We start from the raw sequence: 14,726 nt of genomic DNA, 5'->3' as shown, positions 1-14,726 counted from the left end.
ACAAGCCTTTAACCAGGCTCACCAAAAAAAAAAAAGAGAAAGAGAGAGAAAATTAAATCGAGAAAACTGGAAATGAAAAAGGGGAGGTAAAAACAGACAATGCAGAAATAGAAAGTATTATAATAGACTATAATGAACAACTCTATGGCCATAAATTGGATAACCTGGAAGAAATGGACAGGCTTTTAGAAAACGTCAAACATCCAAGACTGAACCAAGAAGAAATAGAAGTTACGAACAACGCAATTACAAGCACTGAAATTGAAGTTGTGATCAAGCATCTCCCAAATAACAAAATCCCAGGACTAGATGCCTTCACAGGAGAAGTCTAACAGACATTTAGAGAAGAGTTAATATCTATCCTTGTAAAACTCTTTCAAATTATTGCAGGGGAGTGAACACTTCCAAACTCATTCTATAAGGTGAATATCACCCGGATATCAACCAGAGAAAGACAACACAGAAGAAGAACACTACCGGCCAATCTCACCGATGAACATAGATGAAACTGTCCTCAAGAAAATTTTAGCAAACACAATTCAACAACACATCAAAAAGCACATATGCCATGATCAAATCCGATTTATGCCAGAAATGCAAGGATTCTTTACTACACAGAAATCAATCAATCTGATACACTATATTAACAAATTGAAAGATGAAGACCACATGATAACCTCAATAGATGAAGAAAAAGTCTTTAATAAAATTCAGCAACCATTTATGGTTGAAACTCTTCAAAAATGAGTATAGAATGAACCTACCCCAGCATAGTAAAGGCCACTTATGATAAGCGTATGGTAAGCATTATTCTCAATGGTGAAAAACTGAAAGCATTCACGGTAAGATCAGGAACAAGACAAAGGTGTCCACTCTCACCAGTATTATTCAACATAGTTCTTGAAGTCCTAGCTATAACAATCAGAGATGAAAAAGAAATTAACAGAATCCTGATGAGAAAAGGAGAAATGAAGTTCTCACTGTTTGCAGATGACATAATAAGGTACATAGAAACGGTGTGAAGACAGCCTCTTCAATAAACAGTGCTGGGAAAACTGGACAGCTACATGTAAAAGAATGAAATTAGAACACTCCTAACACCATACACAAAGATAAGCTCCAAATGGATTAAAGGCCTAAGTGTAAGACCAAAAACTAAAAACTCTTAGAGGAAAACATAGACCGAACACTTGGTACCATAAATCTAAGCAAGAACCTCCATGATTCACTTCCTAGAGAAATGGAAATAAAAAGAAAAACAAACAAGTGTAACCTGGTTAAACCTAAAAGCTTTTGCACAATAAAGAAAACTATAAGCAAGGTGGAAAGACAAACTTCAGAATGTGAGAAAATAATAACAAAGGATCAACTGACAAAGGATTAATTTCTAAAATAGACAAGCAGCTCATACAACTCAATATTAGAAAAACAAACAACCTAATCAAAAAGTAGGGAAAATATTTAAACATACTTTTTTTTCCAAAGAAGATATACATGTGACTAACAAACACATGAAAAGATGCTCAGCATCACTTAACATCACTCAACATCACTAAATTATCAGAGAAATGCAAATCAAAACTACAATGAGATATCACCTCACACTGGTCAGAATGGCATCATCAGAAACTTTACAAGCAATAAATGCTTGTTTTGAGAGGGAGTGGAGAAAAAGGAACATTCTTGCACTCTTTGTAGGCATGTGAACTGATATAACCACTATGGAAGATGGTATAGAGATTTCTTAAAAATATATGAATAAAATCACCGTATGACACAGCAATCCCGCCCCTAGGCATATAGCCTGAGGAAACTAAAATTGAAAAAGACACATGCATCCCATCCTTCACTGAAGCACTATTGACAATAGCTAGAATAGGGAAGCAAACTAGACATCCATTGAAAGATAAATAGATATAGAAGCTGTCGTCTCTATATACAAGGGAATATTGCTCAGCCATAAAAACGAACGCTTTTGTGACAGTTTTCATGAGGTGGATTTAAGTAGACCTTACTATACAGAGTGACTTGAGTCAGAGAGTGAGTGAAAAATACCATCATTTCAGTTCAGATCAGTCACTCAGTCGTGTCCGACTCTGGGACGCCAAGCCTCCCTGTCCATCACAAACACCCGGAGTTTCTTCAAACTCATGCCCATCGAGTTGGTAATGCCATCCAGCCATCTTGTCCTCTGTCGTACCCTTTTGCTCCTGCCCCCAGACCCTCCCAGCATCAGGGTATTTTCCAACAAGCCACTTCTTCTCATGAGGTGGCCAAAGTACTGGAGTTTCAGCTTCAGCATCAGGCCTTCCAATGAACATCCAGGACTTATCTCTGTTAGGATGGACACGGTGGATCTCCTTGCAGTCCAAGGGACTCTCAGAGTCTCCTCCAACACCGCAGTTCAAAAGCATCAATTTTTTGGTGCTCAGCTTTCTTCACAGTCCAACTCTCGTATCCATTAATGATCACTGAAAAAACCATAGCCTTGACTAGACGGACCTTTGTTGGCAAAGTAATGCCTCTGCTTTTTAATATGCTATCTAGGTTGGTCATAACTTTCCTTCCGAGGAGTAAGTGTCTTTTAATTTCATGCAGTCACCATCTGCAGTGAGTTTGGAGCCGAAAAAATAAAGTCTGACAGTGTTTCCAATGTCTCCCCATCTATTTCCCATGAGGTGATAGGACCAAACGCCATGATCTTAGTTTTCCGAATGTCAAGTTTTAAGCCAACTTTTTCACTCTCCTCTTTCAATTTCGTCAAGAGGCTTTTCAGTTCCTCTTCACTTTCTGCCATAAGGGTGGTGTCATCAGATATATGAGGTTATTGATATTTCTCCTGGCCATCTTGATTTCAGCTTGTTCTTCTTCATGTTGCCTTCTGATACTGTTCATGGGGTTCTCAAGGCAAGAATACTGAAGTGTTTTGCCATTCCCTTCTCCAGTGGACCACTTTCCGTCAGACTTCACCATGAACTGAACATCTTGGGTGGCCCCACACAGCATGGCTTAGTTTCATTGTGTTAGACAAGGCTGTAGTCCTGTGATCAATTGGCTAGTTTTCTGTGATTATGATTTTAATGTGTCTGCCATCTGATGCCCTCTCACAACACCTACCATCTTACTTGGATTTCTCTTACCTTGGACGTAGGGCATCTCTTCACGGCTGCTCAAGTAAAGTGCAGCTGCTGCTCCTTACCTTGGACAGAGGGGTATCGTCTCACTGGCCGCCCCTCCTGATCTTGAACGTGGAGTAGCTCCTCTTGGCCTTCCTTCACCCACACAGCAGCCGCTCCTTGAAAGTGGGGTAGTTCCTCTCAGGTGGAGCCCCTGACCTCCGCGGTGGAGTAGTTATGAGAGATACTTTCTTCCTTGGCTCTCTCTCCAGATATTTTTCCTTTCAGCTCCCTGAAGTGCAGGAGTAAATGCATAGCCACTAGTCGCGCCCGCCCCGCCTCACCTGGCGAAAAATACCATATTCTAACACATGTATTTGGAATCTAGAAAAATGGTACTGAAGAATTTATTACAGGGCAGCACTGGAGCAGCAGACATAGAAACTAGACTTATGGACATGGGCAGATGGGAGTAGAGGGTGAAATGTATGGAAAGTGTACTGTGGAAACTTGCGTTACCATATGTAAAATAGATAGCAAATGGGAATTTGCTTTATGGCTCAGGAAACTCAAACAGGGGCTCTGTATCAATCTAGAAGAATGAGATGGACAGGATATGGGAGGAAGTTTCAAAAGGGAAGAAATATATCTACATCTATGGCTGATTCATTGTGAGGTTTGACCTTGACAGAAAAGTCAAAATTCTTTAAAGCAATTGTACTTCATTAAAAAAAAAAAAAAGTTACAGAAATGCTTTTAAGTTTAATTAGGATACAATTTTGTTTCTATCCAGAGGAGAGATAATTTCTGCATCATAGGAAATGTATATTTCATGTGTGAAAAAGAAAGAGAGATAGTGCTAATTCGTGTGCAACTCTCGTGATCCCATGAGCTCTGACCTTCCACGCTCTTCTCTCCATGGGATTCTCTAAGCAAGAATGCTGGAGTTGGTTGCCACTTTCTTTCTCCAGGGGAACTTCCCCAACCACGAATTGAACCCAGGTCTCCAGAATTGCAGGGAGATGCTTTACTGACTGAACTACGCAGGAAGCCATTATGTGAGAAAATCTTTCCACAAACTGTCATGTGTGAAATGTTGAGATTTTATATTTCATTTAAGAAAATCTATCCCCAAATGTGAAAGACACAGGATTCTATATTTCACATTGGAAAACATCCAATCAAATTTGCTTGGGTGAAATATAGAGAATTCCATACCACATTGGGAATATTTTCATGTATGAAATAGAAAATTCCATTTGTTCTTGTAGGAAAATTGATACAAGTTTTATCAAATTTACATATAAAGGATTCCTTATTCATGAAGGGAAATCTACAAAGATTTTCAAGTGAGAGCTATGAAAATCTCCATGTTCCTATTTGAATATAATAAATAAATATTTATGCCTCATGCTAGAATATCTGCATCCAGATTTTCAAAAGAGAAATATAAAATTTTCATATTTCATGCAGTAAGATCTGTGTCCATACGTTCATATGTGAATTACAGAGTATTACATATTTCATGACCTAAAATTTGCACATATATTTTCCTATATAAAATTGATACATTCATCTTTCAGGCAGGATTATCTGGCATCAGATTTCAATAATGAAACAAGGAAAATTACCCATTGCATCCAAACTCATATTTGGGATATTGAGAGTTCATATTTCCTATAAGAAAGCCTATCTCTTGGCTAACAAACACATGAAAAGGTGCTCAACATCACTCATTATCAGAGAAATGCAAATCAAAACCACAATGAGGTACCATTACACACCAGTCAGGATGGCTGCTATCCAAAAGTCTACAAGCAATAAATGCTGGAGAGGCTGTGGAGAAAAGGGAACCCTCTTACACAGTTGGTGGGAATGCAAACTAGTACAGCCACTATGGAAAACAGTGTGGAGATTCCTTAAAAAACTGGAAATAGAACTGCCATATGACCCAGCAATCCCACTTCTGGGCATACACACTGAGGAAACCAGATCTGAAAGAGACACGTGCACCCCAATGTTCATCGCAGCACTGTTTATAATAGCCAGGACATGGAAGCAACCTAGATGCCCATCAGCAGATGAATGGATAAGGAAGCTGTGGTACATATACACCATGGAATTTTACTCAGCCGTCAAAAAGAATTCATTTGAACCAGTCCTAATGAGATGGATGAAACTGGAGCCCCTTATACAGAGTGAAGTAAGCCAGAAAGATAAAGAACATTACAGCATACTAACACATATATATGGAATTTAGAAAGATGGTAACGATAACCCTATATGCAAAACAGAAAAAGAGACACAGAAATACAGAACAGACTTTTGAACTCTGTGGGAGAAGGTGAGGGTGGGATGTTTCAAAAGAACAGCATGTATACTATCTATGGTGAAACAGATCACCAGCCCAGGTGGGATGCATGAGACAAGTGCTCGGGCCTGGTGCACTGGGAAGACCCAGAGGAATCGGGTGGAGAGGGAGATGGGAGGGGGGATCGGGATGGGGAATAAGTGTAAATCTATGGCTGATTCATATCAATGTATGACAAAACCCACTGAAATGTTGTGAAGTAATTAGCCTCCAACTAATAAAAAAATTAAAAAAAAAAAAAAGAAAGCCTATCTCTTAATTTCAAATATGAAATAAACACTATTCCATACTTCATTTCAGCATATTTTTCCTCAGAGTCTAATGAATGAATATTGAAGCTCTGCATCAATATTGAGTATATTGAGTAAAATCTGCATCCAAAGTGCATAAAGGAAATATCATGTTGCAGAAGGAAAATATGATTTTGACTTGCAAATATAGACAGCAACATATTTCATTTCAGGACATCAGGTTCCTATATGATATCTAGAGAATTCCATATTTCCTTAGTAGTATCAGAACTAGGATTTTCATTTGTGAATTATAGAAAATTACAAAATTTATATAGGAAAATCTGTGCCAGGGATTTTATATTGATATATGTGAACTCCATGATTCATAAATGAAATTTAAGGCCATATATTCATATATGAAATGTATAATTCCAAGTTTCATACCAGAATATATAGGCCCCAAATTCAACATATGGAACAAAGAAAAATCTATATTTCATGCAATTAAATCATTAACCAAATTTTCAGAAGTGAAACAGAGATATTTCATACTTAATGGATGAATAGGTCTCTTCAGATTGTCTTATGGAAATGAACAGGCAATATTCATTGAGATTTTAACATATGAATACAGTGGAAACAATATTTCAAGAGATAGAAATGTACTCAGATTTTCTGCTCTTCTGGATCTTTCCCTTGTGGTTCAGGTCTCAACGTGATTGCTTCTACTCCCTTCCATTGTGACTCTGTTCACATATTGATTGTACAGGGTCTTTCTGCCAGCTTCCTGTTAGTTTTCAGTGAGTTGCTCTACGTGCACTCATAGTTCTAATGTGCTGATTGGGGAATTCTCCTCCTCCACAAACCTCTACTTTTCCAAGAATTTGGTTATATTAGGCAGCACTACTAACTCCTGTGGCTGTGTGGTCCAGAAACCACCAAGTGTAACCCTACCTCCAATATCAGGAGTGGCGGCCTAGAGGAGATATCCCACATCCAAAGTCAGGAGCACAACCTTGAGGAGATACCCCTCACCCAAGTTAAAGAGCAGTGACTGTGTTTTGATGGAGCAGCCATGAAGAGATACCCCACGTCCAAGTTAAAAGAAACCCAAGTAAGAAGGTAGGCACTGAGAGAGGGCATCAGAGGGCAGACAAACTGAAACCACAGTCACAGACAACTAGTCAATCTGACCATATGGACCACAGGCTTGTCTAACTCAATGAAACTAAGCCATGCCACGTGGAGCCACCCAAGACATACGGGTAATGATGGAGAGGTCAGATAGAATGTGGCCCACTGGAGAAGGGAATGGCAAACCACTTCAGTATTATTGCCTTGAGAACCCCATGAATACTATGAAAAGACAAAAAGATAAGATGCTGAGAGATGAACTCCCCAGTTTGGTAGGTGCCCAATATGCTACTGGAGATCAGTGGAGAAACAACGCCACAAAGAATGAAGGGATGGAGTTAAAGCAAAACAATGCCCATTTGTGGATGAGACTGGTGATAGAAGCAAGGTCTAATGCTGTAAAGAGCAATATTGCATAGGAACCTGGAATGTTAGGTCCATGAATCAAGGCAAAATGGAAGTGGTCAAACAGGAGATGGCAAGAGTGAACATGGATGTTCTGGGAATCAGCAAACTAAATGGACAGAAATTGGGTGAACTTAACTCAGAAGACCAATATATTGACTACCATGGGCAGGATTCTCTTTGAAGAAATGGGGTAGCTGCATAGTGAGCAGAAGAGTCCAAAATGCAGTACTTGGAAGCAGTCTCAAAAATGACAGAATGATCTCTGTCCATTTCCAAGGCAAACCATTCAATATCACCGTAAACCAAGTCTATGCTCCCAAAAGGTAATGCCGAAGAAGCTGAATGGTTCTATGAAGACCTAAAAGACCTTTTAGAACTGACACCCAGAAAAACATGTCCTTTTTATTATAGAGGACTGGAAAACAAAAGTAGGAAGTAAAGAAACACCTGACATAACAGGCAAATTTGGCCTTGGAGTATTTGCCAACACAACACATCGGTCACAGCAAACAACCTCTTCCAACAACACAAGAGAATACTCTACGCATGGACATCTCTAGATGGTCAACACTGAAATCAGATTGATTGTATACCTTTCAGCCAAAGATGGAGAAGCTCTATACAGTCAGCAAAAACAAAACCAGGAGCTCACTGTGGCTTAGATCATGAACTCCTTATTGCAAAATTCAGACTGAAATTGAAGAATGTGGGGAAAACCACTAGACCCTTCAGGTATGACCTAAATCAAACCCCTTATAACTCTTCAATGGAAGGGAGAAATAGATTTAAGGGACTAGATCTGATAGTGTGTCTAATGAACTATGGATGGAGGTTCATGACATTGTACAGGAGACAGGAATCAGAAGCATCTCCAAGAAATGCAAAAAAGCAAAATGGCTGTCTGAGGAGGCCGTCCAAATAGCTATGAAAAGAAGAGAAACAAAAAGAAAAGGAAAAAGGGAAAGATATGCACATTTGAATGCAGAATTCCAAAGACTATCAAGGAGAGATAAGAAAGCGTTCCTCAACGATCAATGCAAAAAATTAGAGACACCAAGGGAACATTCCAAGCAAATATGAGCTCAATAAAGAATATGAATAGTATGGACCTAAGAAAAGCAGAAGATATTAAGAAGAGGTGGCAAGACTACAGAAAAGAACTGTACAAAGAAGATCTTAATAACCCAGATAATCACGATGGTTTGAGCACCCACACTAACCTAGAGCCAGACATCCTGGAATGTGAAGTCAAGTTAGCCTTAGAAAACAACACTCAAAACAAAGCTAGTGGAAGTAATGGAATTCAACTTGAGCTATTTCAAATCCTAAAAGATGATCATGTAAAAGTTCTGCATTCTATATGTCAGAAAACTTGGAAAACTCATCAGTGGCCTCAAGACTGGACATGGTCAATTTTTGTTCCTATCCCAAAGAAAGGCAATGCCAAAGAATGTTCAAACTGAGTGCACAATTGCACTCATTCAACATGCTGGTAAATAATGCTCAAAATTCTCCAAGCCAGACTTCAGCAATACATGAACCTTGAACTTCCAGATGTTCAAGCTGATTTTAGAAAAGGCAAAGGAACTAGAGATCAAATTGCCAACATCCACTGGATCATCGAAAAAGCAAAAGAGTTAAAAAAAAAAAAAAGCATTTACTTCTGCCTTATTGACTATGCCAAAGCTTTTGACTTGTGAATCACAAAAAATTGTGGATAATTCTGAAAGATATGGGACTACCAGTTGACCTCACATGCCTTTTGAGAAACCTTTATGCAGGTCACAAAGAAACAGTTAGAATGGGACATGGAACAAAAGACATAGTTCCAAATAGGAAAAGGAGTACATCAAGGCTGTATCATGTCACCTGTATATTGTACTATATGTACAATATGACAAACACTGGGCTGGAGGAAGCAGAATCTGTAATCAAGATTGCCGAGAGAAATAATAACCTCAAATATGCAGATGACACCATCCATATGGCAGAAAATGAAGAAGAAGTGAAGAGCCTCTTGATGAAAGTAAAAGAGGAGAGTGAGAAATTTTGCTTAAATCTCAACATTTAGGATACTAAGATTTTGGCCACTGGTGCCATCACATCATGACAAATAGATGGGGAAACAGTGAAAACAGTGGTTGACTTTTTGGGGGGTGTATCCAACATCACTGCAGATGGTGATTGCAGCCATGAGATTAAAAGATGCTGCCTCTTTGGAAGGAAACCTATGACTAACCTAGACTGCATATTTAAAAGCAGAGACATTACTTTGCCAACAAGGGATCATCAAGTCAAGGCTATGGTTTTTCCATTAGTCATGTATGGATGTAAGAGTCGTACTATAAAGATAGCTCAGGTTCAAATAATTGATGCTTTTGAACTGTGGTGTTGGAGAAGACTCATGAGAGTCCCTTGGACTGCAAGGAGTTCCAACCAGTCCATCCTAAAGGAGATCAGTCCTGGGTGTTTGTTGGAAGGAGTGATGTTCAAGCTTAAATTCCAATACTTTGGCACCTGATGGGAAGATCTGACTCATTTGAAAAGCCCCTGATGCGGGGAAAGATTGAGGGCAGGAGGAGAAGGGTACGACAGAGGATGAGATGGTTGGATGGCATCACAGACTCAATGGACATGGGTTTGGGTGGACTCTGGGTGTTGGTGATAGACAGGGAAGCCTGGCTTGCTGCGGTTCATGGGGTCTCAAGGAGTCAGACATGACTGAGCGACTGAACTGAACAGAACTGTTTTATTCCGGGAGAACAGCCAGTGTGGATGCATTTCCATTTATAAAGACTGACTGTTATTCGCGGTTTCCTAAGCATTATCTTTCACTAACTTGGTGAGATTTTGTTATGTATTCTCTAGATTACCTTGTCAAGTGCATATTGAGGGAATCATAGTGGACTGTCACTCCTTGATCAGGTCAGTAGGGCAAAACAGACAGTGAATTGATTCTGAAATTATAGCAGACTTAGCAAAAAGGATCATAGGAGAAAATAGAAAGAACATTGTCTTCGACTATTAAAGTTTGAGAACTGCCAAAGAGACCCAAGATGAAACTTTGGCAGAGGATAATAATGTCTATGTGAGGATCAAGGCTCAATGTGTGAGATTTCAGCCAAGTGAGGGCATGGAGGTAGTTTCCCATCCATTTTGACGACTCCACACATGGAAGTTCTTTAAGGAGTGTCTCTTTAAGAACATCATTTTGATATTCAATAAACAAGGTGCTTTGTGTTGACAGAAATAAAGTATATTATGTTGAAGTGTCTCCTGCTGAGTTTTCTGAGATTTAAAGTGGTTTCACTGACCAGATCATAAATATCTACTGCTCCCAAGAAAACAAGAATAAATTAAGGAGAGAGATTCCATGTCTTGACAAGGAGTCTAGTATAAATGTCAATGATTATGGCAGCAGATGAAGAAAGAAATGGCAACCCACTACAGTATTCTTGCCTGGAGAATCCCAGGGTGGTGGACTGTCATCTATGGGGTCACACAGGGTTGGACACAACTGAAGTGACTTAGCAGTAGCAACATGGCAACAGAGCTGGAAGACCCAACAGAAGGTGCAGCGGGCAGGTGAAATCATTCTACAAGGGGGGCTATAAACTACAGCCTAGGAATCAATGGACCAATAATTTGAATACCCACTTCTGTGCCCTCCTTAAGGTGAACAGGTGAACAGCTAAAAGTTCAGCCAGCTGGGTTGAGTCTGTAGTATGATCCTTAAACACAAGTGATGCTTGAGGTCAGATAGAATGCTGCAAATTTCCAGTAAGATTGCTTTGCTTATAATAATGGTGCTGCTACTAGTAATTGACACTGGTACTTCTCATTCTGAATATATTGACTCAAAATGACTCCACAAATTGAAATAAGAGGGGTAAATACACATACAGGCATCACTACCTGTAGGTTCTCCTACAAGGGTCTGAGCAAGGGGGGAATACATCCTGCTGAAATTTGGAAAGGCTTAAAAAATGATGCACTTGTGGTGGTCCAGTCACCAAGTCATGTCCTTGTCACAACTCTGCAACCTCATGGACTTGCAGCATTCTACACATCCCTGTCATTCACTATGTCCTGGAGTTTTCCCAGAATATCAGATTAGGCCTCTCCTAAATCTACTGTGATATGAAATGAGGATAAGATGGTTGGATGGCTTCACCAACGTGATGGACTAGAGTTTGAGTAGGCTCCAGGAGTAAGTGATGGACAGGGAAGCCTGGCATGCTGCAGTACATGGGGTCCCAAAACTTGGGTGTGACTAAGTGACTGAACAGAAAGCTACCAATTCCATTTTATCAGCAAGGCTTTCTAGTACCGAACATTTTCTGGCAGGCATCTCTAACACTAGACATTGTGGGAATTGTGCAGGGGGACCAGTACTGGGTGTGGGCAAGTTAGGGACTTAATGTCTGGATAAAAAAGATAAGCAAATACAATACTTTGGCACTATACATTGACTTTGTGGTTACCAGTAGACTTCTCTGCTTTCCTTATCATAAGAATATATTTTCCTTTTATTTTTAACCTATAGCCTTTCCTTAGTCAGTGATGATAGCCTAGGGGCTCGACTCATCCTACATAAATCTCTTTGGCCTTCAAGTGCATAGGGACATCACACATACATATTTATAGTCAATTCAGGCCTTTTTAATTAGCTTCACAGTCATCTCAGTAGGCAATAGGACTTTGATCTTGCTACTCTTGGGCGGGGGGGAAAAAACAATATTTATTATTCTAGTGCCACCCATAGCAGTGACACCAGAACTCTATCAGCTGTGCTCACTTTCTAGACAGTGTTTCCCACCTGGGCTAGCTAATAACTAAGCCAACTGCACTTAAAGCATATCCCTCTGGGTTAATTGCAATGGTAACCATGCAGCCCGTACTTTCTAAAACAGGTAATTTGAGGGTGGGATAAAATGGCTTATTTATCAAGTTTTATACTTGATATGATTGGGGTACTTTTGAAATGTAAGCCTTAATAAAAATCAGAGTTTCAAATACCTACAGCCATCATGAGAGTATAATTCAACATGTAGATATAACTGGTTAAAGATTTTGGGAAGCTAACATTGTTGTGAATGAATAATTATTATTTTGAAAATAAATAGGTAAAGGAGGTTTAAAAGAGCACAAAGGTTAGCATTCATCTATAACAGGTGGGTAAACCATGTTGTATGACAAATAAAATAGACTTTAAAGGAGCTATTGAATACAATCAAATATATAAAAATATAAAACACTAGAATATATACAATACACAGGTACATAACATGGGTCCACTAAACACAGGGAGTCATAGATGGTTCTATTGTCACCCCCTTTTTTTGTTTTAAGCCATTTATTTTTAAAAAAAAAATGGTTCGTCAAATCACATACACGAGCAGATACACAACTACCAAAGTGGCCCTGTAATAGACACCAGCCGGGCGTTCACCACACAGTAGCTGAAAAATACAGCTAAAAAATGAGGAGTCTGTGGAGTATTTCGCTTCAGATATTGGACTCCCTGTTGAATGGCTTTAAGTTAGCGGATAGTGAGTGAGAGGTAGAGTCCCAAGTATAACCGCTGATGCCTCAGGGCTCCATTTAAAAACAAAACAAAACAAAAAACCATTTCCCCCTCGGCAAAAGGGAAGCCTATCCTATTTTTTTTTTTTTTTTTTTTTTCCTTTGTGAAAAACGGAAGCCACATTTCTCTTCTCAAATGGCTCAGCATTCCCAATAAAAGTGCTGTGTGGTGACCTAGGTATTGTGCTTCTTGAGCCACATAATTCTCTTCACCTTCAGATTCAGACTCTTCTTCTGCGTTTTGTAACCATTCCACAAATTTCTTCATCTGGTCAAGGAAAACACTTTTGCCTTTGGCAACATGTGCTTCTTTGTACCACTTCAATATCGCTTCTTCACTCAGCACATCAGCTTTGTAAAAGAGAACCACAATCTTCTGAAAGGCTTTCATGAAATGGATGTTGTCATAACCGTATTCCTGAACTTTCTACAGAAGGGTCAGCTCTGACTGACCTTGGGAACTGAACACAGCCAGGAGTGGAGCGTATTGCTTCAGGTGTTTGAGGGCCTGCTCCGCCACGAGTTCCTCCTTCTTGTTCCATTCCACAGAGTTCATTATACAGGTCCAGAGAAGTCCAATCACTGCCGTTTCTGGAAGATCATTCCTTTTCATTTCTTCTTTAACATAGAGAACCACCTCCTTGATCGGGCATTCCTGAGAAAGACGCTCCTGGAGTTCCTTCTGCAGCTCCTTCCTGGTGCCCAGCGACTGCTGGACTCGGAGGAAGTCGGAGAGCTCCTTCAGACCTGCCTCAGTGAAGTATTTAGCAAAATCATCCACACTCTGTCTGTTAACTGGAAAGAGTTCAAGCAGCCTTTTGTCTAAGTTGGCTTTTCTCAAAGAGGAGGTAACAGAGTTGGCATCCTTTTCTGCCATACATGCTTTAAAAAGTTTGACAGCAAATGAGGCCACAATGCCTTCTTTGACCAAGCTGTCAGTAAAGAGACTGGTGAGGATGGTGGCAGGCAGGGTGCCACTGCCCAGAAGGATCCCTGACAGCATTGCCAACTTTGTCTGCTCGGTTTTGGAAAAGGCTTTAAGGAAGAGGAGAAGCTTTTTCATCTCATCCTCAAATGCTTTTTCCAAATACTTATATCTCCTGATGAGTTTGTTGAAGACCTGAGCATAGTTTCAGATGGTTTCATGATCTTCATTTCCTGAAAACACACAGTGGTTGGTCATCTTGGTCTTGTCACCATCATCTATGTGTGTTCCTCCAGGGGCGAGCATACTGCCAGCCACCAGGATATCGAAGAGTGTGTCTGCATAGCGACGATAATCTAATCTTGAGCCTGTAGAGTCCAGAAACTTGGCTACAGCTTCAAGGTTATCACCAGCTTCATTAAGCCGCTGGACAAGTGTATCCCTGAAGACTGTGGGTTCGAATTTCTCTTTTTCATCCCTTTTCCGACTTTTGAACCTCTGGCCTGTTAGCACTGGCTTCTGATGCTTATTCATAAAATTTCTGTCTGAGGAGGTAGCAGTGACGCGCGAGGCTGGGGGCTGCGGCGATCCTGGCAGCGGCGGTGGCAGAAGTGGCAGTGGTGGTGGCAGACAATGGAGGAGCCTATTGCCACCTCTTTTAAAGTATCTTTTCTTGAGGGGAAACACTTTCAGTCTTCTGACAAACACTTATACACTAATATATGCATGGTAACTTTCATTTTTATTCTTACAATTTTCTTAATAAGTGAGTTTGACCTTTATGAATTAAGAAACTAAGAAGACATTTATCAGTGTTTCTTGGATGACTGCTGGGACAGCAACCAGGGAAGACCACATCTTGCCTTCTAGAGCTTTAGACCACCTCTGTACACAGGGAAAATATCTAAATCAATGCACCTTGAAGAGAACAATGATAAACCCTTGAACTTTGA

General features: G+C 40.0%; 1 protein-coding gene across 1 annotated transcript; it reads right to left on the bottom strand.

Annotated features, from left to right (window-relative positions):
- Positions 1 to 13,017: 13,017 nt before the first annotated feature.
- LOC122436422 (basic leucine zipper and W2 domain-containing protein 2-like) lies at positions 13,018 to 14,409 on the bottom strand. The gene is given in 1 exon segment (XM_043460222.1): positions 13,018 to 14,409. A coding segment is annotated over 1 exon segment (1,032 nt). The 5' UTR covers positions 14,308 to 14,409; the 3' UTR covers positions 13,018 to 13,275.
- Positions 14,410 to 14,726: the final 317 nt, after the last annotated feature.

This window comes from Cervus canadensis, chromosome Y, assembly GCF_019320065.1.
Source record: "Cervus canadensis isolate Bull #8, Minnesota chromosome Y, ASM1932006v1, whole genome shotgun sequence".
Taxonomy (NCBI): Eukaryota; Metazoa; Chordata; class Mammalia; order Artiodactyla; family Cervidae; genus Cervus; species Cervus canadensis.
Note: the sequence above shows the minus strand (reverse complement) of the source record. Positions and strands in the feature narration are given on the sequence as shown.